The 16,985-nt window shown below is 48.7% G+C and overlaps 4 protein-coding genes across 6 annotated transcripts in view; 2 read left to right on the plus strand and 2 right to left on the minus strand.

Moving 5' to 3' along the window:
* Positions 1–125: 125 nt before the first annotated feature.
* On the plus strand, positions 126–8,459 carry LOC143211898 (discoidin domain-containing receptor 2-like). The gene is made up of 15 exons (XM_076430000.1): positions 126–598; positions 1,499–1,686; positions 1,779–1,884; positions 2,428–2,653; positions 2,939–3,086; positions 3,288–3,601; positions 3,672–3,882; positions 3,959–4,720; positions 4,784–4,947; positions 5,006–5,176; positions 5,263–5,378; positions 5,437–5,595; positions 5,668–5,760; positions 5,832–5,973; positions 6,401–8,459. The coding sequence occupies exons 2-15, from the start codon at positions 1,575–1,577 to the stop codon at positions 6,743–6,745; spliced, it is 3,069 nt and encodes a 1,022-aa protein (XP_076286115.1). The 5' UTR covers positions 126–598; positions 1,499–1,574; the 3' UTR covers positions 6,746–8,459.
* LOC143211878 (UDP-sugar transporter UST74c) lies at positions 8,340–12,406 on the minus strand. The gene is made up of 5 exons (XM_076429966.1): positions 10,396–12,406; positions 9,953–10,002; positions 9,516–9,865; positions 8,871–9,094; positions 8,340–8,789 (listed from the first exon to the last, which is right to left on the minus strand). Exons 1-5 carry the CDS (start codon positions 11,370–11,372, stop codon positions 8,609–8,611), a joined length of 1,782 nt encoding a protein of 593 aa, XP_076286081.1. The 5' UTR covers positions 11,373–12,406; the 3' UTR covers positions 8,340–8,608.
* A 967-nt stretch (positions 12,407–13,373) lies between these two features.
* LOC143211901 (uncharacterized) lies at positions 13,374–16,103 on the plus strand. Its single transcript, XM_076430011.1, has 2 exons — positions 13,374–13,955; positions 14,298–16,103. Exons 1-2 carry the CDS (start codon positions 13,632–13,634, stop codon positions 16,101–16,103), a joined length of 2,130 nt encoding a protein of 709 aa, XP_076286126.1. The 5' UTR covers positions 13,374–13,631.
* A 26-nt stretch (positions 16,104–16,129) lies between these two features.
* Trio (trio Rho guanine nucleotide exchange factor) overlaps positions 16,130–16,985 on the minus strand; it is a 33,729-nt gene continuing 32,873 nt past the window's right edge. For all 3 annotated transcript variants that reach the window (XM_076429991.1, XM_076429992.1, XM_076429993.1), the window contains exon 34: positions 16,130–16,934. In XM_076429991.1, coding sequence (XP_076286106.1) covers positions 16,827–16,934 — 108 coding nt within the window. In that variant the 3' untranslated portion in view covers positions 16,130–16,826. The remainder of the gene's footprint in view (positions 16,935–16,985) is intronic.

Genomic DNA, 16,985 nt, shown 5'->3' on the forward strand with positions numbered 1-16,985 from the left:
CATGGCGACTCTGTGAGGCGCCACTATAAATTGCTGTACCATTATTCAAAATATTGTTCACATTATTCAGTTGTTTTAATGTGATAATGCTTTAAACAGTGATGATTAGAATCTGCGCCGTACAACAGCGGCTCCTGTAACTTGAAACGAAAACTGAGCCACCTCCACGCGTTCTCCCACTCTCTGCCGTTACGCTCGTACTCTCGAATCGTTTTACCATCACGGGAAATGTCGCGGATGCTGACCAACCCTTGTAACAGCTATCAGCTACCAGGTAAAAGCTAACAGAGCGGAGTTGCGCGTTGTGCGTTGCGCGTGCACCGAGTCAGCCGCGCGTCTCGCCTCGACAACGCGAATGCGAGACGTATCCCCGAAAACCGAAACCGACACACCGAAAAACAGTCGTGCAAAGCTAATCACACGAGCGAACCGCTGGACTACGGTGACATCGGTGTGCATAATACTGGAATATTCGTTTAGAGTTGCCGGCTGTTCTATCATCGGTTCAAGTCGATTTACAATGAAGTTGATGTCGTGCCTATCGAAAGTTGTCGCTTCTTCCGGACGTGCCAACGATGGGAGCTGTTGTTTTTAGAAGGTAAGCAAGAAACTCGAGCGAGGAGGTCCTTCGAACGTTCGAAACTTCGTTTCACCGTTCCGCTGGGCTTTACCCTGTCAATCTTCAACGCGAAAAGGAACATTAAGTTGCGGAACGAATCTTCCTTGCAGGGACGCGACAATTGTTTTTTCAAAGTTAACCCTTTGCACTCGAATGGTGAGTCCGAGGCGCCAGTAATAATTGCCGTACCATTATTCCGATTAAATTCGTCTGTATTCTATAAATTGTAAAAAGCTCAACCGTTCTCTCTCTATGAGAAAACATGTTCAATTTGATGTGCACAATGTAAAAAAGGTTACACAGGATAAAAATGATCTGGGTTGAATGAAATGTGTTGGTTTTCGAATTAAAATTGCTTCGTTTACGCGATTTGTTCGTTATTTCGAAAATGGAGCGCGTACGTTGAAGATGGGAGGTGCCGGGGCCGGGACACGTTGTTCGAATCGATAGAAAATGCTTTTTGCGATAAGAATGCGTCGATCCAGAACGAAGCATCGAGCACAACAATGATCCACGTCGATCCGTATCGGAAACGATACGAACGAAACAAGGCGACGATCGTTGGAAACGAGAAGCTCGACGCGAAGCGAGCATGGTCAGGGTCTTTTCGTTCCTACGGTCAGCTCGTATTGATCGTGCTTTACTTGTTGCACGCATAGCAGAGCTCGACCCCGTGCGCATTCCCCAACTACAACTCGAACTCCAACTCCAACCATCTTTGTCTTCATTTTCCGTCGGCGAATCTAATTAACATCCGGCCAAACAACGAACCGCGTAAACACGATCTGTCCAGCTCCATTGGATTCTCGCGTAAACGCGTTGCTTCCTGACGTTGTTCTCCCGGAAGGAATACGATGCGTGTTAATCGGTCGAGAACAGGTTGCTCGGTTTCAGGACAAGGAACGACGTTACCGATTTACTCGACCTATCATGAACTGTAAATCCACCGGAGCGAATGTCAGGATCCGATGTCAAAATGCGGTGCACGTTGTTAACCGTTCTCTATTTGGTAATGCTAGCCGCTGGCTATTCGCCGCCCGTGGAGGATTCGACGAGAAACGTATTCGGTGAGCCACAAACACTCGACTCGAAACAATAAAATAGAATAAATAACGCGCGAAACAGGAAGATACATAGAACAAACTGTCTCGTGTTCCAGGTGAATGCATTCTTCCATTGGGCATGGAGGAGGGAAAAATTCCGGACGATGCCATCACAGCTTCCTCTAGTTACGAGAGCAAATCGGTGGGCCCTCAAAACGCGAGGTACGCGAACTCCTGCATACAGTAAAGTCGCCATCTAATTGTAAGCCGATTCTCGGTTCTGTGACATAGATAGCGAGGGGATATCCAGTGTGTGAAGCTAGTTTACACTCTTTCACTGGATAGTACTTTTTGTTCAGTACTTTTGTTTAAAAGGACAGCATGTAAACACGGATTGCGCGGCCGAAAGCTTGCTGCATACCGTCAATTAAAAATGCCACAAATAAGTTGGTGAATGTCCCACAAAAAAATAACGGAAAATAAAGAAGTTCTGTAATTGGATTAGTAGTAATTCACACCGAAATACCCGACCCATGTGTTCTTGGCCCCTCTCGCAGTATTCCCCCCAGTGGAAGGGGTAGGTGAACTGACTTTGAACGACCACCTCCGTCGCGCTTAGATGGCGACTTTGCTCTACGTAATTTTCAAGTACTGGTTTCCTCGACAACGCTCGCGTACGCTAAACAGTCAAAAGAACGGAGAAGAAGGCTAACGATGAGACAGTAAACTAGGGCTAACTGCAAAGATTCGTGACCGTGATTCTAGAATACGACAAGAGAAGAACGGCGGGGCATGGTGCCCGAAGGCGCAGATCAGCAGCGCCATACGAGAGTATCTGGAGGTCGATCTGACGAGAAACCATCTGATCGCGTGGACGGAAACTCAAGGACGGTTCGGCAACGGTCAAGGTCAAGAATACGCGGAGGCGTTCTTTCTCGAATACTGGCGCGACACCAAGTGGCATCATTACAAGAATATGAAGGGTGACAGAGTTCGTGTCGTCGGTAAATCGACCGCGGGAGTCGTCCGCGTTGCTTCGATTTCGCGATCGTTCGGATCGCCGGACAAACAAACAGAGACAGGCAGATATCCCGGATTTCCGTGTCCCGGGGAGATCGAACTGTTAAATTCGAGTTTAAGGTGCCAGGGTTATCTCTGGCGTCTGGTTTGGTCTCTTGTTTCGAGCGCAAAGCGAGACGTCTCCTGTGACTGTTGCACGAATAATCTAAAGTCTCGGGTATGGAAGGCGGCATCGAACGAACCTTGATCGTTTCAGGTGTTGCGAGGAAACAGCAACACTTACCTCGTGGAGAAACAAAAGCTGGACCTGCCGTTCGTCGCGAGCAGGGTGCGATTCGTACCGTACAGTCAGCATCCTCGAACCGTCTGCATGCGAGTCGAGATTTACGGATGCCTGTGGGATCGTAAGTACGCGACGCGACGCACAGTGGGATTGCAGTCTTATTCTTCAGACCTTTAGCTACAACGAACAACAAAAATTTTATGACATACGCAAAAAATCGACTTTTTTCCACTTTTACGGGCCAAATACCCCACTGTACGACGTTTGACCCTTCTCCGACCTAAACAAGTTTCATCCAATCTAATATCACACACCTTGGCAGAATACATTGTCAGGTACATCGCGCCTCGCGGATCGCGAACCGGACCCGGAGGGTGCAACGTTGAAGACTCGTCGTACGACGGCGATACGGAACTCGGCTCCGATGCTTTGCTCGTCAACGGTCTGGGTCAGCTGACGGATGGAATCTTGGGCGAACTCTCCGAAATTTTATCCTCGACCGGCTCAGCGACCGCCACGAACTGGGTAGGATGGTCCGATCGCGACACCGTTCAATTCCTCTTCGAGTTTCAAGAGACACGGGAGTTCGAGAACTGCTCGATCCACGTGGCTCGTTTGCCAGAACTGGAAGTCGAGGTTCGCGCTTCTCCTCAGCCCTTCCACGCGTTCCAACACTGTTCATTACATTGTTGTTCGATTCTCGCAGATGTTCTCGAAGCTGCAAGTTTGGTTCTCCACGAACGGCGACGACTACCAAACGAATCCAGATATATCCGAGACGATTCCGATCGACGGCGACGGCGGCACCGTTCTCACCACTTCGATCCCGTTGCGGTCCAAGGTCGGAAGATTCGTGAAATTGGAAGTCAGTTTCACCGGGAAATGGTTGCTACTCAGCGAGATCACTTTCTACACGGGTACGAGTCAACGCTGTTTCGTCAATTGGATTAGCCTTTCCCTTGTTTCCCCCGGCTAATATGGTTGTTACGATAGTCGCAGGTATCGAGAACCGTTCGATCGGTTCTTACATGTCCGTCGATCGGTCGTTCGGCGAGGACCGCAATCAAAGCGAATTATGGAGGAAGGTGTCCGAGCTGGAGGGTACGATGTCCGTCTTGAACGAGACGGACATTTACAAGATTCTGAAGGACGATGACTCGACCATGGACGCTTTCCCCGTGGGAAGCTTGCAGACTTACGTCGGCCTCGTCAGCGGTCTGCTGACCGTGATCGTTCTCTTTTTAACTTGCACAGCTTTCCTGATCAAGCAAAGGGGCCGCAACAAGATAGCGCTTTTGCAAAAGCACACGGCACTTCTCTGCGACTCGTCCGCTCCCGGTATCGCCATCAACCCAAAAGACGTCAAACTTCACAGTTCGATTGTAAACGGACTATCTCTGATCCGCAAACCGATAATCATTACCATGTCTACCTCTACCGCCGCCACTGTCAACTCTGCCAACGCGATTACCGCCACAACCGCAAGTGCAACCTCTACCTTATTAACATCGGCAACAACAACAGCAACAACAACCACTGCGAACACTACCGCGATCGCGAATAAAGCGCTCGTTGAAACCGACTCGACCGATACCCCAGCGGATCATCAGCCGGATCGTTCGCGAGCGAATTCGCAAGTCGCCGGCAATCATCGTAGTTCAGCCTTGTATGAGAAAACCTGCCAGCTGCTTTCCGATCAAGATATCATTCTCACGGAGCCGAACGCGTCCACGCGTGCACCCGAATCCTGTTCCGGTGAGTCCCGACTAGGACTTTACCCTCGTCGTTTCTCTTCTCTATCGTCGAATCCTCTTGCAGACTTCAAATGCAAGATCTCGAACTTCACGAGGAACAAATCTACGGAGTTCGCGCTCTCGGTTCCTACGGCGGCTGAGATGAAAAAGCCAATCTATCATTCTGTCTCGGGGAAAACGACTCGGAAGGTGCACGAAGGATACTACGCCGCTACGGATATTTTGACGGTAGGAGTTAGTTTGTAGTTTAGTTAGAAATCGCCACATAACATCAACACAATTGTAGATCAAGAGGCGAGAACTTTCGTCGGCCGTGAGTCCGTTCACGCCGTTACACATCCGAGAGAAGGCTGGCAAAGCGATTATACCGCGGACGCTCGACGCGCGAAATATCCGGCGTATTTCTAGACATAGGCTACGGATTCTTGATATGCTCGGCGAAGGGAACTTCGGCTTGGTAAACATTGATTTTCGATCGCTGTACGAGTAGCTTGCAGGGAGGAATTCACACAGATAGATAAATAATGTTGGTCCGCGCGATAGGTTCACCTGTGCGAGGCGAAAGGGATCGCGAGCCCGGATGTGGGCTCTGGATCGGGACAAAATAGACAAACCGTGATCGTTCGGTCTCTCTGGCGGGGCGTCGTCGACTCTTTAAGGTACTTTTACGATATTTCGTTATCGTGGAACGTGTAACGTTACATTCGAATTCCGCAGGATCGATTTTACGAAAGACATGCGCGTTCTGGCGACGCTCAGAGATCCACACGTGGCGAGGATGATCGCGTTGGTCGAGGAAGAGCCGTTCGGAGCTGTGTTCGAGTACAGCGAGTTAGGGGATCTGCCTGCATTCTTCGAAAGCCAAGGGATTCTCAGGTTAATCGATCTACCGCGAAGAATGCCGGAACGATCGATCAGATTCGACTAACGTCTACATTTCGTTTTCAGCTATAGCGATCGTTTAAATTTCGCCAGGCAGATCGCGTCGGGCATGAAGTATCTCGAGTCTGTGAAGATTCCGCATTGCGACTTGGCGGCCAGGTAAACGAAAACTTTGAATAGCCAACCGCGAATCATCATCCCTGTAATCGCGAATGATTCGCGCGTTTCAGGAACTGCATCGTTGGACAAAATCTGACGATAAAGGTGTCCGATCATGCGATGTACTGCAGCAAGTACGATCATCATTATTACATGGACGCGTACAACGGTAAAGTTCCCCTTCGCTGGATGGCGTGGGAAGCCGCCATACTGGTAAGAACGTTCGTTTCGCAATTTTTGTTAGGCCTCGTACAGACTGGAACGTTTCGACGAACTGCGCCGCGCGAACCGCGCATTTCGACGAATGGCGATGGGAACGGATTTGTGCTATTTCCAGATTTTCTTGTAGTATACGCCGCTGCAGCTCCCATAGTTGTTCGTAAGAAAATTTGGAAATAGCACAAATCCGTTCCGATCGCCATTTGTCGAAATGTTCGTCGAAATGTTCTAGTCTGTACGAGGCCGCGCGGTATTCACAGGGATGTACAAAGTGTTCGTACACCTTTTAAAAACGCACCTTCAAAATTTTAATTACAGGCGCAGATAAAAAATTTGAAAATCGTTTTTCGAAGGTGTACAAATACTTTGTACGCCCACTGTATTCAGTATTTACTTGTTCACCATTGTGTGTCATTTTCAGAGCGCGCGGAACTGTCGAGCAGACGTTTGGTCGTTCGCCGTGACTGTTTGGGAGATTTTCACGAACTGTAAAGAAATCCCATACTCGGACCTAACAGCGGAGCAAGTTTTCGAGAATTGCAATCGTTGGTATCAAGGAATCGCGAACGGGAACGAGAACGAAAACGGACCCGGGAACGGTCTGAAAAGCGTCGACGAGAAACATCAACCACGAGTTCTGCCGAGGCCTAGCGGCTGCTCCGACGATCTCTATCGTATCATGAAGGAATGTTGGAGCAAACGTCCCGACGATAGGCCTACCTTTGAAGAAATGAATCGTTATCTCGAGAAACTGGCGCACTTTTGAAAACGCGAGGTACTCGGTCGCGACTCGCACGGACCAAATCGGTTACAATCAGCTAAGATGCATCCTGTTTCGTGTATGTAAATTTATCTTTTTTATGCTCTCGTCCAGTCTCCTCTCTATCTCTCTCTCTATCTCTCACTCTCGCTGTCTCTCCCTCTCTGTCTTCCTCTGTGTGTCTCTACGCGCGGAACCGTCGCTCCTCTCCCTGTTCGGTAACGCAAACTTCACACTTTCGCGAGATTCTCGTACAAATCGATGCGTCGCTCCAGGATGTTCTCTGGCCATCGACTCGTAATGCTCAACTAGATTTACTATGGACTCTGGTCTTTACGTATATATGCGTGTACGTACGAATATATAGAAATACGTGTAAATTGTATATCGCGTAAGTTGACCCGAACCGAGGGATGCAAAAGTTTCGATAGGTGTCTCCTCGTGGTCTCGTCTAATCGCGCTCGAAGATACCGAGAGTATCGGAAATATCGCCGGCAAACCGATTGGTTCGCGAACGCATCCACGCTTCTCGTTTTCACGCGCATAAACTATCACAACGTAAATAGAGTACAGTCGGCGGCGGATTTACCGGTATACCGACATTAACCGCTGGCAACCTCAAAGATCGAATATTTTCTCGGACAAGTGTAGCGGCTATCGAGATACGAAATGTTGAAGAGAATTCGCCGCCTATTGAAATGAAAATTAACGACAGATCATATCAGCCTACGAAATCGTAAATCCGTCGCTGCACGAAGTTCTTGTCGCAATATTACCTCGCATACGGTGCTCGTACACGTGGCAAAACCTTCCCCCATAGTGACAGCCAATATTTTTGTCGGCGGCTCTGGTCGAACACCCTAGTGCTCCCCGTGCCTCGTAAGAAGCCCCACGTGACGGCACAGGCGCTAGGAGGGTCCTCGCTTTAGCTAATAATTCGGTAAGAACCGAAAGTCCGTGCGTAATGACCAACCGGACGGCTAGCTGTCGCATCCCTGTCGAATTCCTGCCAGGAGACAACTGGCGAGGCACGGAGGGTACCTCGAATGTTTCTAGTATCGGCGTACACTCGGCGCTGCACCTATGATATACGACTATCGTGTAAGTAGAGTAAGATTGCGCGGGTTCTCGAGAGACCACGGTGCAAGGAGGAAGTTGTTCTCGGTTTCGCGGAAGAATCAATGTTTCCTATTACGTTTTTAAGCTTTCGACTAGACTAAGCGTTCGTCTCGACTGGAAACGAACACGGAAAACTTCCGCGAAAACGCGCGCGCGCTCGGTCACCCGCCGATGAAACACGGTTCCCTTGAACGTTTTTTATCTAGACAATTCGCAACTGGCGCGCAATCGCTGCAAACGAAACGAGACAATCAATTTCGCGAACGTTGTTTCATGGACCGAGCGATACGTATACTCTACATGTACGTCGAACGGCAATTATCGATCGGTTCGTAACGAGAAACCCGGCGAGATCTCGGTCTTCGACGAGTCTTCGAAACGACGATCGATAATATAATCAGCCGTGGCGTCGTCCGGCGCGTTCGCGCGTACTTCTCTATCGAACAATCCTTTCTATTTACGGTTATAATTAGTATCGAAATTTGTAATACAAGTCGCACTCGTATATTCCATTATTATAAAAATTATATTCTTCATATTTCCAACGTTACGACGTTACGAATAAACATTGTTATACCATCCGTAAAGTTGTCGCATCGCTGCCTAAGACCCCGTTCACAGACGGCGGAAACCGCGCGGATCTTATTTACATTAGCGTCTTTAAAAACAAACATCGCGCGGTTGCCGCCGCGTATGTACGGGCTGTAAACGTTCGTTTACGACTGATAATGAGCCAAACAGTTTCGGGGTCTACCCAGATCCTTTAGATTTCCGTAGATCTTCGACCAGCGGCACGATATTCATTTCTCGATGGAACTCTTCGAGCGGTTGCTCCCAACGTTCCTCGAAGTATATTCCCAGTATGAATTTCGCGTTCGTCCCGGTTCGAATAGCCCACGGAAGATGATGTCGAAGGTACAGCTGTCTCTGTCTGAAAGCCGCGCGGTGCTCTTTTATTGTTTTATTCGTTATCGTACGCTTGTTACACAGCGTCGGGCCGTGATCCTATTACCTTGAACGCAACCGATACGCGCCGAATATCGCTCCGCTCAAGCACATCGGCAAACGCAATTGCAACGCTTCTATCCACTTGACGGATACCTCCCCGAGCATGGTGGTCGGCATCAGAAGCACCGCGTGAAAAATGTCGTGCGTTTCCCGATACCGTTGCATCACGTACGCCAATTCGGTATCTTCGACGAATCTGACCAACGGTCTCGAATCGGGCGACACGTTCTGCAAAAGAGGAACTCTACAATTTCTCGTCGGCCTTTCAAAGCTATTAAACGGCCCACAGACGACACGGTTTGTCGTACGACCAAGGTATACGACAAGTTGTGACAAGTGCACAGACAGTTTGAAAGACAAGTCGTATAAAATAAATGGTGAAAAACAAATGTTTTTCAACTGATAACATTTTTAGTAGATACTCTCATGTTTTCACTGTGAGCTCCTAAAAACTCCTGTTCATCGGTCTGTTAGTTCTAGTCTTATGGTTTAATGAAAAAGGGGTGGCACGTAAAATCCACAATTTTTACGACATCGAAAAATCCTTTGAGATTCGTTCATAGGTCGCCAAAGACCTATATTCAAATATGAATTAATGTGTTTTTTAATAGGGCTCGATCGAGCCGCGCCAGCCGATTTCAGGGCTTACGTTCGCGTCCAAAAATTCACGATAGGTTCTGCCCACGGTGCCCTCTGGCAAGCGCTTCAACGCGTCGAGATCGACGGTGGAGGTGGAGATGCGTGGCTGTTGCTCGAGGATGCGACGTCCCTCGGGGGTGGCCAGCATTTGTCGGTGGCAGTGGACGAGTGCGTCGGACCCGGTGGTTTCTCCTAGGCACGCGATCATGTCGCCGCGAAACGGATTCGTGAAGGATATCGCGGCGGCACCCACCGTCAACACCGTGCGTTGCATCCGCGTCAGATCGACTCGGTCCTTCGCGTAATCCCTCGCGAACGACGCTTCGCTGAGAAACCTTCGAGCCGCGCCAACCGAGCCGCCTGAAACCGATCGAGGAACAATAACGGTCGACATCATTCTTCTTCTCTATCGATAGAATTTATTTCGGTAAAACTTTTCTTTTGTACACGTTCCGTACACGCTCTGTACACATCGAAGATCATTGGTTTTCTTCCCCCTAGAAACGTATGAACACTGTTACAGTCTATATACTATTTACAAGCAATTTACTACTAATCGACGTAATTTACAACACAGCGAGTCTCGCGTTTACATCGATCCAGGGGACTATGGCCTCGTTGCTTTGGTATGAAGGACGTCTCGCCGTGCTTCGCTCTTCTCGCTCTCTTTCTCATACACGCGGACAGACACGCGCACACATTTACTCATTTCACCCTTTCCCGATTGATTTCGCGTCTGCAAGTAACGACGGAGAAACGTAACATAACGAGAATGAACGAGCAACGCTCGCGCTCTCGTGTAAACCTCGAGATAAAAGACGAAGACGGAAACGAAGGCGAAGACAAGGACGAAAAGAAAGACGAAGTAACGTAACATCGTTCGAGATTACACGCTCTGAGGTCTGCCCGGTTGATCCTGACCGAGCGGAGAGTATTTAGGGTCGGACGGTTCTTTCTTGCGGAATGTCACCCACGTGTAGACCAGGCTACCGATCACGCTCAGGTTCAGTCCGATAAAGTTCAGCCAGGTGAATATGTAGTCACCGCCGACGATCATCCCGAGATACGTGACGCATATGTTTTTCAAGCAGCCGATTATGGTGGTGGTCAAGGCAGAGTTGTGCATAGTGCAGAGGATCATGCTATAGGAGAGGACGAAGCCCATCACGCAGGAGAGTCCGAATTGTAGGATAAAGAAAGCGTTGTTCCAATGGGGGAATTCGAGGGCGGAGCGCGCGTCTCCCATCCAGCCGGCGATCGTGATCGCGGGAACGATCATGAACAACGAGTTATAGTACATCAATCCGTATTTCCCAAGTTCCTTCGATTCCAGCTTCTTCTTCATGTAGACACCGTTCGCGGCCGTGAACAGGTCGTTCAACAGGATAAACAAGTAACCTTCGAGATTGAAAGCAAGGTCGTTCAATGCCGCGACCACCGCTCCGGCGATCATCGTGTAGACGCTCAACTGAACGGAGACGCGCGCCTTTGCGCCCAGGATATAGTACTCGGCGATCATCGTCATCAGAATGCTAAATCGTCTCAGAGCGGTGAACATCGGCAGGCTGAGCTGTTTGGTACCGCCTAGTCCGAAGATCATGTTACCGATGTAGATCACCGGCAACGGCCATATCTTTCCAAACGTCGACGTTTCTAGGTGAGGGAACTCTACGTAGCGCAGCTTCTTCGCGGTTAACAACAACACGATCGTCGCCAGCATCTGACCGATGCCGAGCACTTGGAACGACGGGAATTCGAACGTTGTCAGCACCGTTTTGTTCACGACCGTGATCATCAATGACGACAACCCGTAAAACAGGGCGGAACCGACCCGCTGAAACACCACGTTCTGCTGATGCCCCTGCATACCGAACCACTAGCATCCGAAGATTTCTTCTGACGTTCGCGATCTCCTCTGTGTCCCCACACGTAAGCAATATACTCGCTGCTACCGTGTCACGTGTCATGGAACGTACTCCGGCATAACCTTAACATCTCCCTTTTCTCTTCGTCTTTCTTCCTTGCTTCTTCGTTTCTTCCTCTCCTTCTCTTTCTCTCTTATATTGTCCTTCGTTCGACTCAACTATTTTATACTCGAACTGGTTCGAATTGATACTGATACTCCGAGCAAATGAGAGACGTTCAATGTTTCGCACACCGCTCTACTCGATTTCTGCCACGCTTTTCGTTGACGTGTTCGTGTTCATCGAATCCTTCGTTCCATCTCGTTTCCATATACACAACGCAATCGTTGTTTACACACGGATACACACAAGCTTGACTCTACACTCGTGCTCTCGCTCCTATTTACAACAGTTTTTCTCTTTCTCCTCCAACACTCCCTCCGTTCGTTACTTGCAATATCCGTAATTACCTTCACGTCGGTACCTTCGAGTATAGTGAGAATGTTCGTTGATTGTCTCATTATACGCGATTTAGCCTTTCGGTAGTTTCAAGTCCGAGAACGGTCGTTATCAATGTCGATGATAAAACCATCGAGGATGTAAATAAAAGTTGGACGATTTAATTGTTGTCATTCGACTCTTTTCGGTGTCCAATCTAATCTTATCATATATTATCGAGAGCCACCGATCAAAACGAGTATACCTTCTTATGTCGTAGTAATCCATGGTAGATGACGTACTTACATTTTTGGATCGACGATAACATACTGTACGTCGAAAGTATGCGTTCACAATTGTTGATTGTATCGGTTACCGATAATTCACGAACTTGGATCTCTTGTAATTAGTACGAATCGAGTATCTCGCATCATTTGTTCCTACTATGAACGCCCGGACAGCCTTGATACGACTTGGCGCGAAGCACTAAACTAAAGTTGTCGAATACTGTCGAAAGCTCGGAGGATTCTGGAGGATTCCTATGGATTCCTAAAATTTCAACAATAATTCCCCAGAATAGAAAACATTATAGGGAATTTAAGGGGGTAAGATACCGTCGGATTGTAACTAGAAAGGGACTAGAATCTTACTAGAAAAATGGGTCGAAACGGTCGAAACCAGGGCTTTGGAGTCGGTAGACAAAATTCCCGACTCCGAATCCGACACCGACTCCGACTCTGACTCCGACTCCGGGTGTCGATATATAGCTTTTTCTTACTTCGGCTCCGACTCCAGTGATCAGCAATTACTCCCAAACTCCGACTCTGACTCCGAAGCCCTGGTCGAAACATGGGTTTGCGCGCTTCGGTTGTTTGACCCTCTTGACCTTATTTGAGCAGATTTTGGGCTGAGTGAGGGCTTATTCTAAAAAGGAAGGTTCATCACACTGCGCTCTGGTCATGATTTTAACGAGATTATGTTTATATCTAATAATATGAGGGCCCAAAGTAGAGTACAAATCTAGAAAAAAACCCGCAGATTTCAATACATTTTTCTGTCTCTAAAAGACTTTTTTGACTTATATGATGACCAGAGCGCACTGTGATGAACCTTCCTCTTTAGAATGAGCCCTCACCCAGCCCAAAATCTGCTCAAATAAGGTCAAACTACCGAAGCGCGCATACCCATGTTTCGACCCATTTTTCTAGTAAGATTCTAGTCCCTCTCTAGTTACAATCCGAGGGTATACTACCCCCAAGTTCACAGCGTGAATAGTGGTCAATGTGGTGAAAGTTCGCGCATGCTTGCCCACAACAGTAACGTATCTACATTGTGTGGAAAAGGTAGCAGTGATATTGGCGGGAAAGTATCTGAACAATCTCTACAATTATTATGCTATTTTTATGCCATTTTGAATTATCTTGTGACATCAGCTGTGAGCACCAGATACTCCGTTATCTCGGAGCACTGCGTCTATGCATATCCTATGTCAAATCTACAACTATATATAGTCCAAGGCTGACAGCGTGGTTTTCGCGCATTTCTGCGCTCGGTCAGAAGCTACATAAACGCGGAACGAGACGTAACACTCGATAAAATTCTATCGACGCTGTTGACAGATGACGAGAGATGGCAGATGCAGCCAACGATAGTTTACTTTTCGCGCCATCACCATGGTCTAACCTGTACGGAGTACGCGTAGCACCGTGATTTTATACGGGGGAAAAAAGAAATCGTTCCGGTTCGAAAATATCTGATTCCGAAATCGATTTTCGCAACGTTTCATGCACAGAGTCCGCTCCGTTAAAATGGAAGAAGTGACAAAATGTAGATACATCGATTGCCTGGACGGTCGTGGAAAGGAGCAAATACTTCACGAGCTTCCCGTTTGCGATACCAGTCTTTGCGTGAGGTGGTTGATCAACAGTGGTCACGTGGACCTAATCGGAAAGGATTTGGACACGTTACGGTCCATGAAGTTTTTCGTCTGCAACAATCATTTCACGGAAGATTGCTACCTGAGCAAAGGCACTTTGAAAGAGAATGCGGTCCCTTCGCCGCATTGGGGGGATCTTTCAAGAGCGTTGAAATCTACGAAATCGCAACGGGTAAGTAATCTCTCTTTTCCTTCGTCATCGTTTGTGAACTGTAGGTATTATGCGATTTTATGCATCCACGACAGAAATGAGTGCGTGAAATTTCAAACGGTAAAAAGATCCGACGAACTTCTATAACAGGGATGTTGTATTATTATCGAATTGTTCGAATTATTAAGAAAACCTATAGCTTGCCATTAAATTAAACACGGATTTTTCTTACAATCGATACATAAAGCGATCACTTCGCGTCATGCTCCGTAATCCGATATCGGTATTGGGAATTCGCAAGATCGACGGATATCGGCGACGATATCGAACGATAGCCTAACTCCGTAACCTTGTTTCCCGCAGAAGAGTCAACCGAATGGCCAAGAGAATTCGATGGAAGGCACAGTAGAGGCAAGCCAAGGTTCGGCAAATAATTGCCCTTCCGAGTTCGAAGCGAATCAGTGGTGCCGAACCTGTGCTACGAAGAAACACAATCTCGTAAGTATGACAAGCAAGGGAAAGGGCACAGAGATGAGTCTTCTATCGAAACTAAAACTTTTGATAGAAATTGACGACGAGGACGCGCTACCGACAAAGATGTGCGACGAATGCGTCGATAAATTGGAGCAGTCTTACAAGTTTTTCCAACAGATTTACGTAGCCGACAATACGTTGCGTCACGTGTTTCCGAACGCGCGCACGAACAATGTGTCTCGAAAGCCTTTGTACTCGCTCGGCGAGCACCTCAAGAAGGAGCAAAAAGATAAGGAGAAAGAGTTAGAGAAGGTGAAAGGGAAAGAAGAAGAACTGGCGGATGTCACTCCTCGAATCACGCGAGGTTTGTTCCGGCGTGGACGAGGAAGGCCGCGAACCCGAGGGTACGCCGGCAGGGCGAGAGGAAGGCCAAGATGGGGGCCTAGAGCGAGTCAGGTGTCGATGACAGTGCCGGTCGCAAGCATCGTTTCAACTCCGATTCACGAATCTAGCATCGCGGAGCCGACGACGCCGAAGAACGAGCGCGAGAACGAAAAGACATCGGTCTCGGAAGAGGGCCAGAGAAGCACGGTGTTCTCATTGCTCACGGACACTTGCCGCAGCGACGAAGAGCTCGTTTGGGAGGACGTTTTGAAAGTAATGAACTGTCAGGCGTCGCAATGGGCATCGAAACCTCCCATGGTCGAACCGCTTAAAACAGAGGTCGAGATCAAGGCTGAGATCGAGGCGCAGCTTCAAGTGCCGGTGAAGCTGGAATTGGAGCAGCCTTCAGTCCCGGAACCGATCAAGTCCCAACAGAAATCGCAAGAAAAGGAAAAGGAAGTCCCGATCCCGAAAGCGATCGAGTCACCGGTCCAGTCTGTCCAAGTCGAGCCAGAGACGAGTCGACTCCACGTTTCTGAAACCACGCCCGCGTCTATACCACCGCTCGAATGCAAAACCGTTCGTTGCGAGCTTTGCAAGGAGACGTTCAATTCGAAGCGCGAGCTGCAGACGCATTCGGCCGCGGTGCACTCTCAGTTATCCGGCCACGTGTGCACCGACTGCTCGGCCTGCTACGAGAGCGAGTCGTTGCTCGCGAAGCATCGCGCGCTGCGCCACGGACAGAGGAGATACCGCTGCGAGCATTGCGACGCCGAGTTTCTCGAGAAAAGAGTGTTGAGAGAGCACGTGATCAAATGTCAACGACCCGAACGGACGGACTGTGCTTGCGACTTGTGCGGAGTCCCGTTTGCTTCGAAGGAAGCCCTCGCCGAGCATGTGACGAGCCATGGCAAAAGTCCGGCCGCGTCTTCGAAAGATCCCTTGGAATCGGACCAAAACAGAGAGGTTTCTGCCTCTGCCTCGACGGTTACTGTGCCTCCGAGCAGCGACATCGCACTTACCAAATCGAATTCCAGCGACGACGTTCCCGGCACGCAAGAAATCGTGGCTAACGCCGAAGAGCGTGTACAAGAACACACAGAACACGCGGGAGACTCGACATGCCCGAGCTGCAACGAGAAGCTGGACGACACGATGGACCCGAGCAGCCATCGAGCGAATTGTCGCGCGAACAAGAGAAAGGACACAACGTGCTGTTTACTCTGCGGCAAGAAATCGTTCACCTCGCCGGAGGAATACGAACGGCATTTGCTCGAGCACTCGAAACGATCAAGAATGTCGCCGTCGTAGGATCAAGACATTGGCTCTGCATTGCATCATGGATGGGAGTGTGATTTATTTCGATTCGTCGTCGTTACGACATATCATCCTCCGCGAGATTCGCCGTTTCTTCGAGCGACGAACCGGATTTCCGAGAGTGTAGATACAAAAATTACTCGACTAACAAAATTACCGGCTAAGTACAACGGTTGCGTTTACGGTCAAAATGTCCTGCTACGTGAACGCGTTCCGATGCGTGTCCGTCATCGAAACAGGTGATATTCTGTACATGTATTTTCTCACGTTTCTCGATATAGCTGCTAGCCGCGCTTCAACCGCTCGCGCCGCACGAATTTTCCTACTGTTAATTAGAATTTCTGTTCTAGAAGGCAGCGAAATAGAATTCAAGAGATTCGGAACGTTTATCCCGAATCTAGTTCGGTATCGTGTCGCGAGCGGTCGAAGCGCAAGAGAACTCGCAAAGTTCCCTGGCGAATTACGAATCGTCGTTTTTCTGATTTCATATAGCAGGCAGTTTGAGAAAACTCGTCCGACGTGCGCGCATACGTACGCGTGAACTTACATTTGTATATTGAGCGCGACGACAAGACCGACGATCCGCGGGCGCAACGGTGCAAGTTGCGGCTTTCGATTTATTTACAATCGGTCAGGATCCTCGGCGAGAAATTTGTAAAGTTGTGCACTATAAATAAATACAGCGTGTTTCCTATTTGAGAATCGCAGTTGCTGGTTTCACGAGTAAAAGCTACTGTTCCGGTCCTGGCGAGACTTCGAACGATGAGCGCGTCGGTCGATGAACGCAGCCATTCTCGAGGAAGGAATCGTCGTGCCGATAGAGATCTGCAAGCAAGACGTTTAACGATTGCGCGATCAATTCCCGGACCGTAAATC

The sequence above is a fragment of the Lasioglossum baleicum genome, chromosome 9 (genome assembly GCF_051020765.1).
Source record: "Lasioglossum baleicum chromosome 9, iyLasBale1, whole genome shotgun sequence".
Lineage (NCBI taxonomy): Eukaryota > Metazoa > Arthropoda > Insecta > Hymenoptera > Halictidae > Lasioglossum > Lasioglossum baleicum.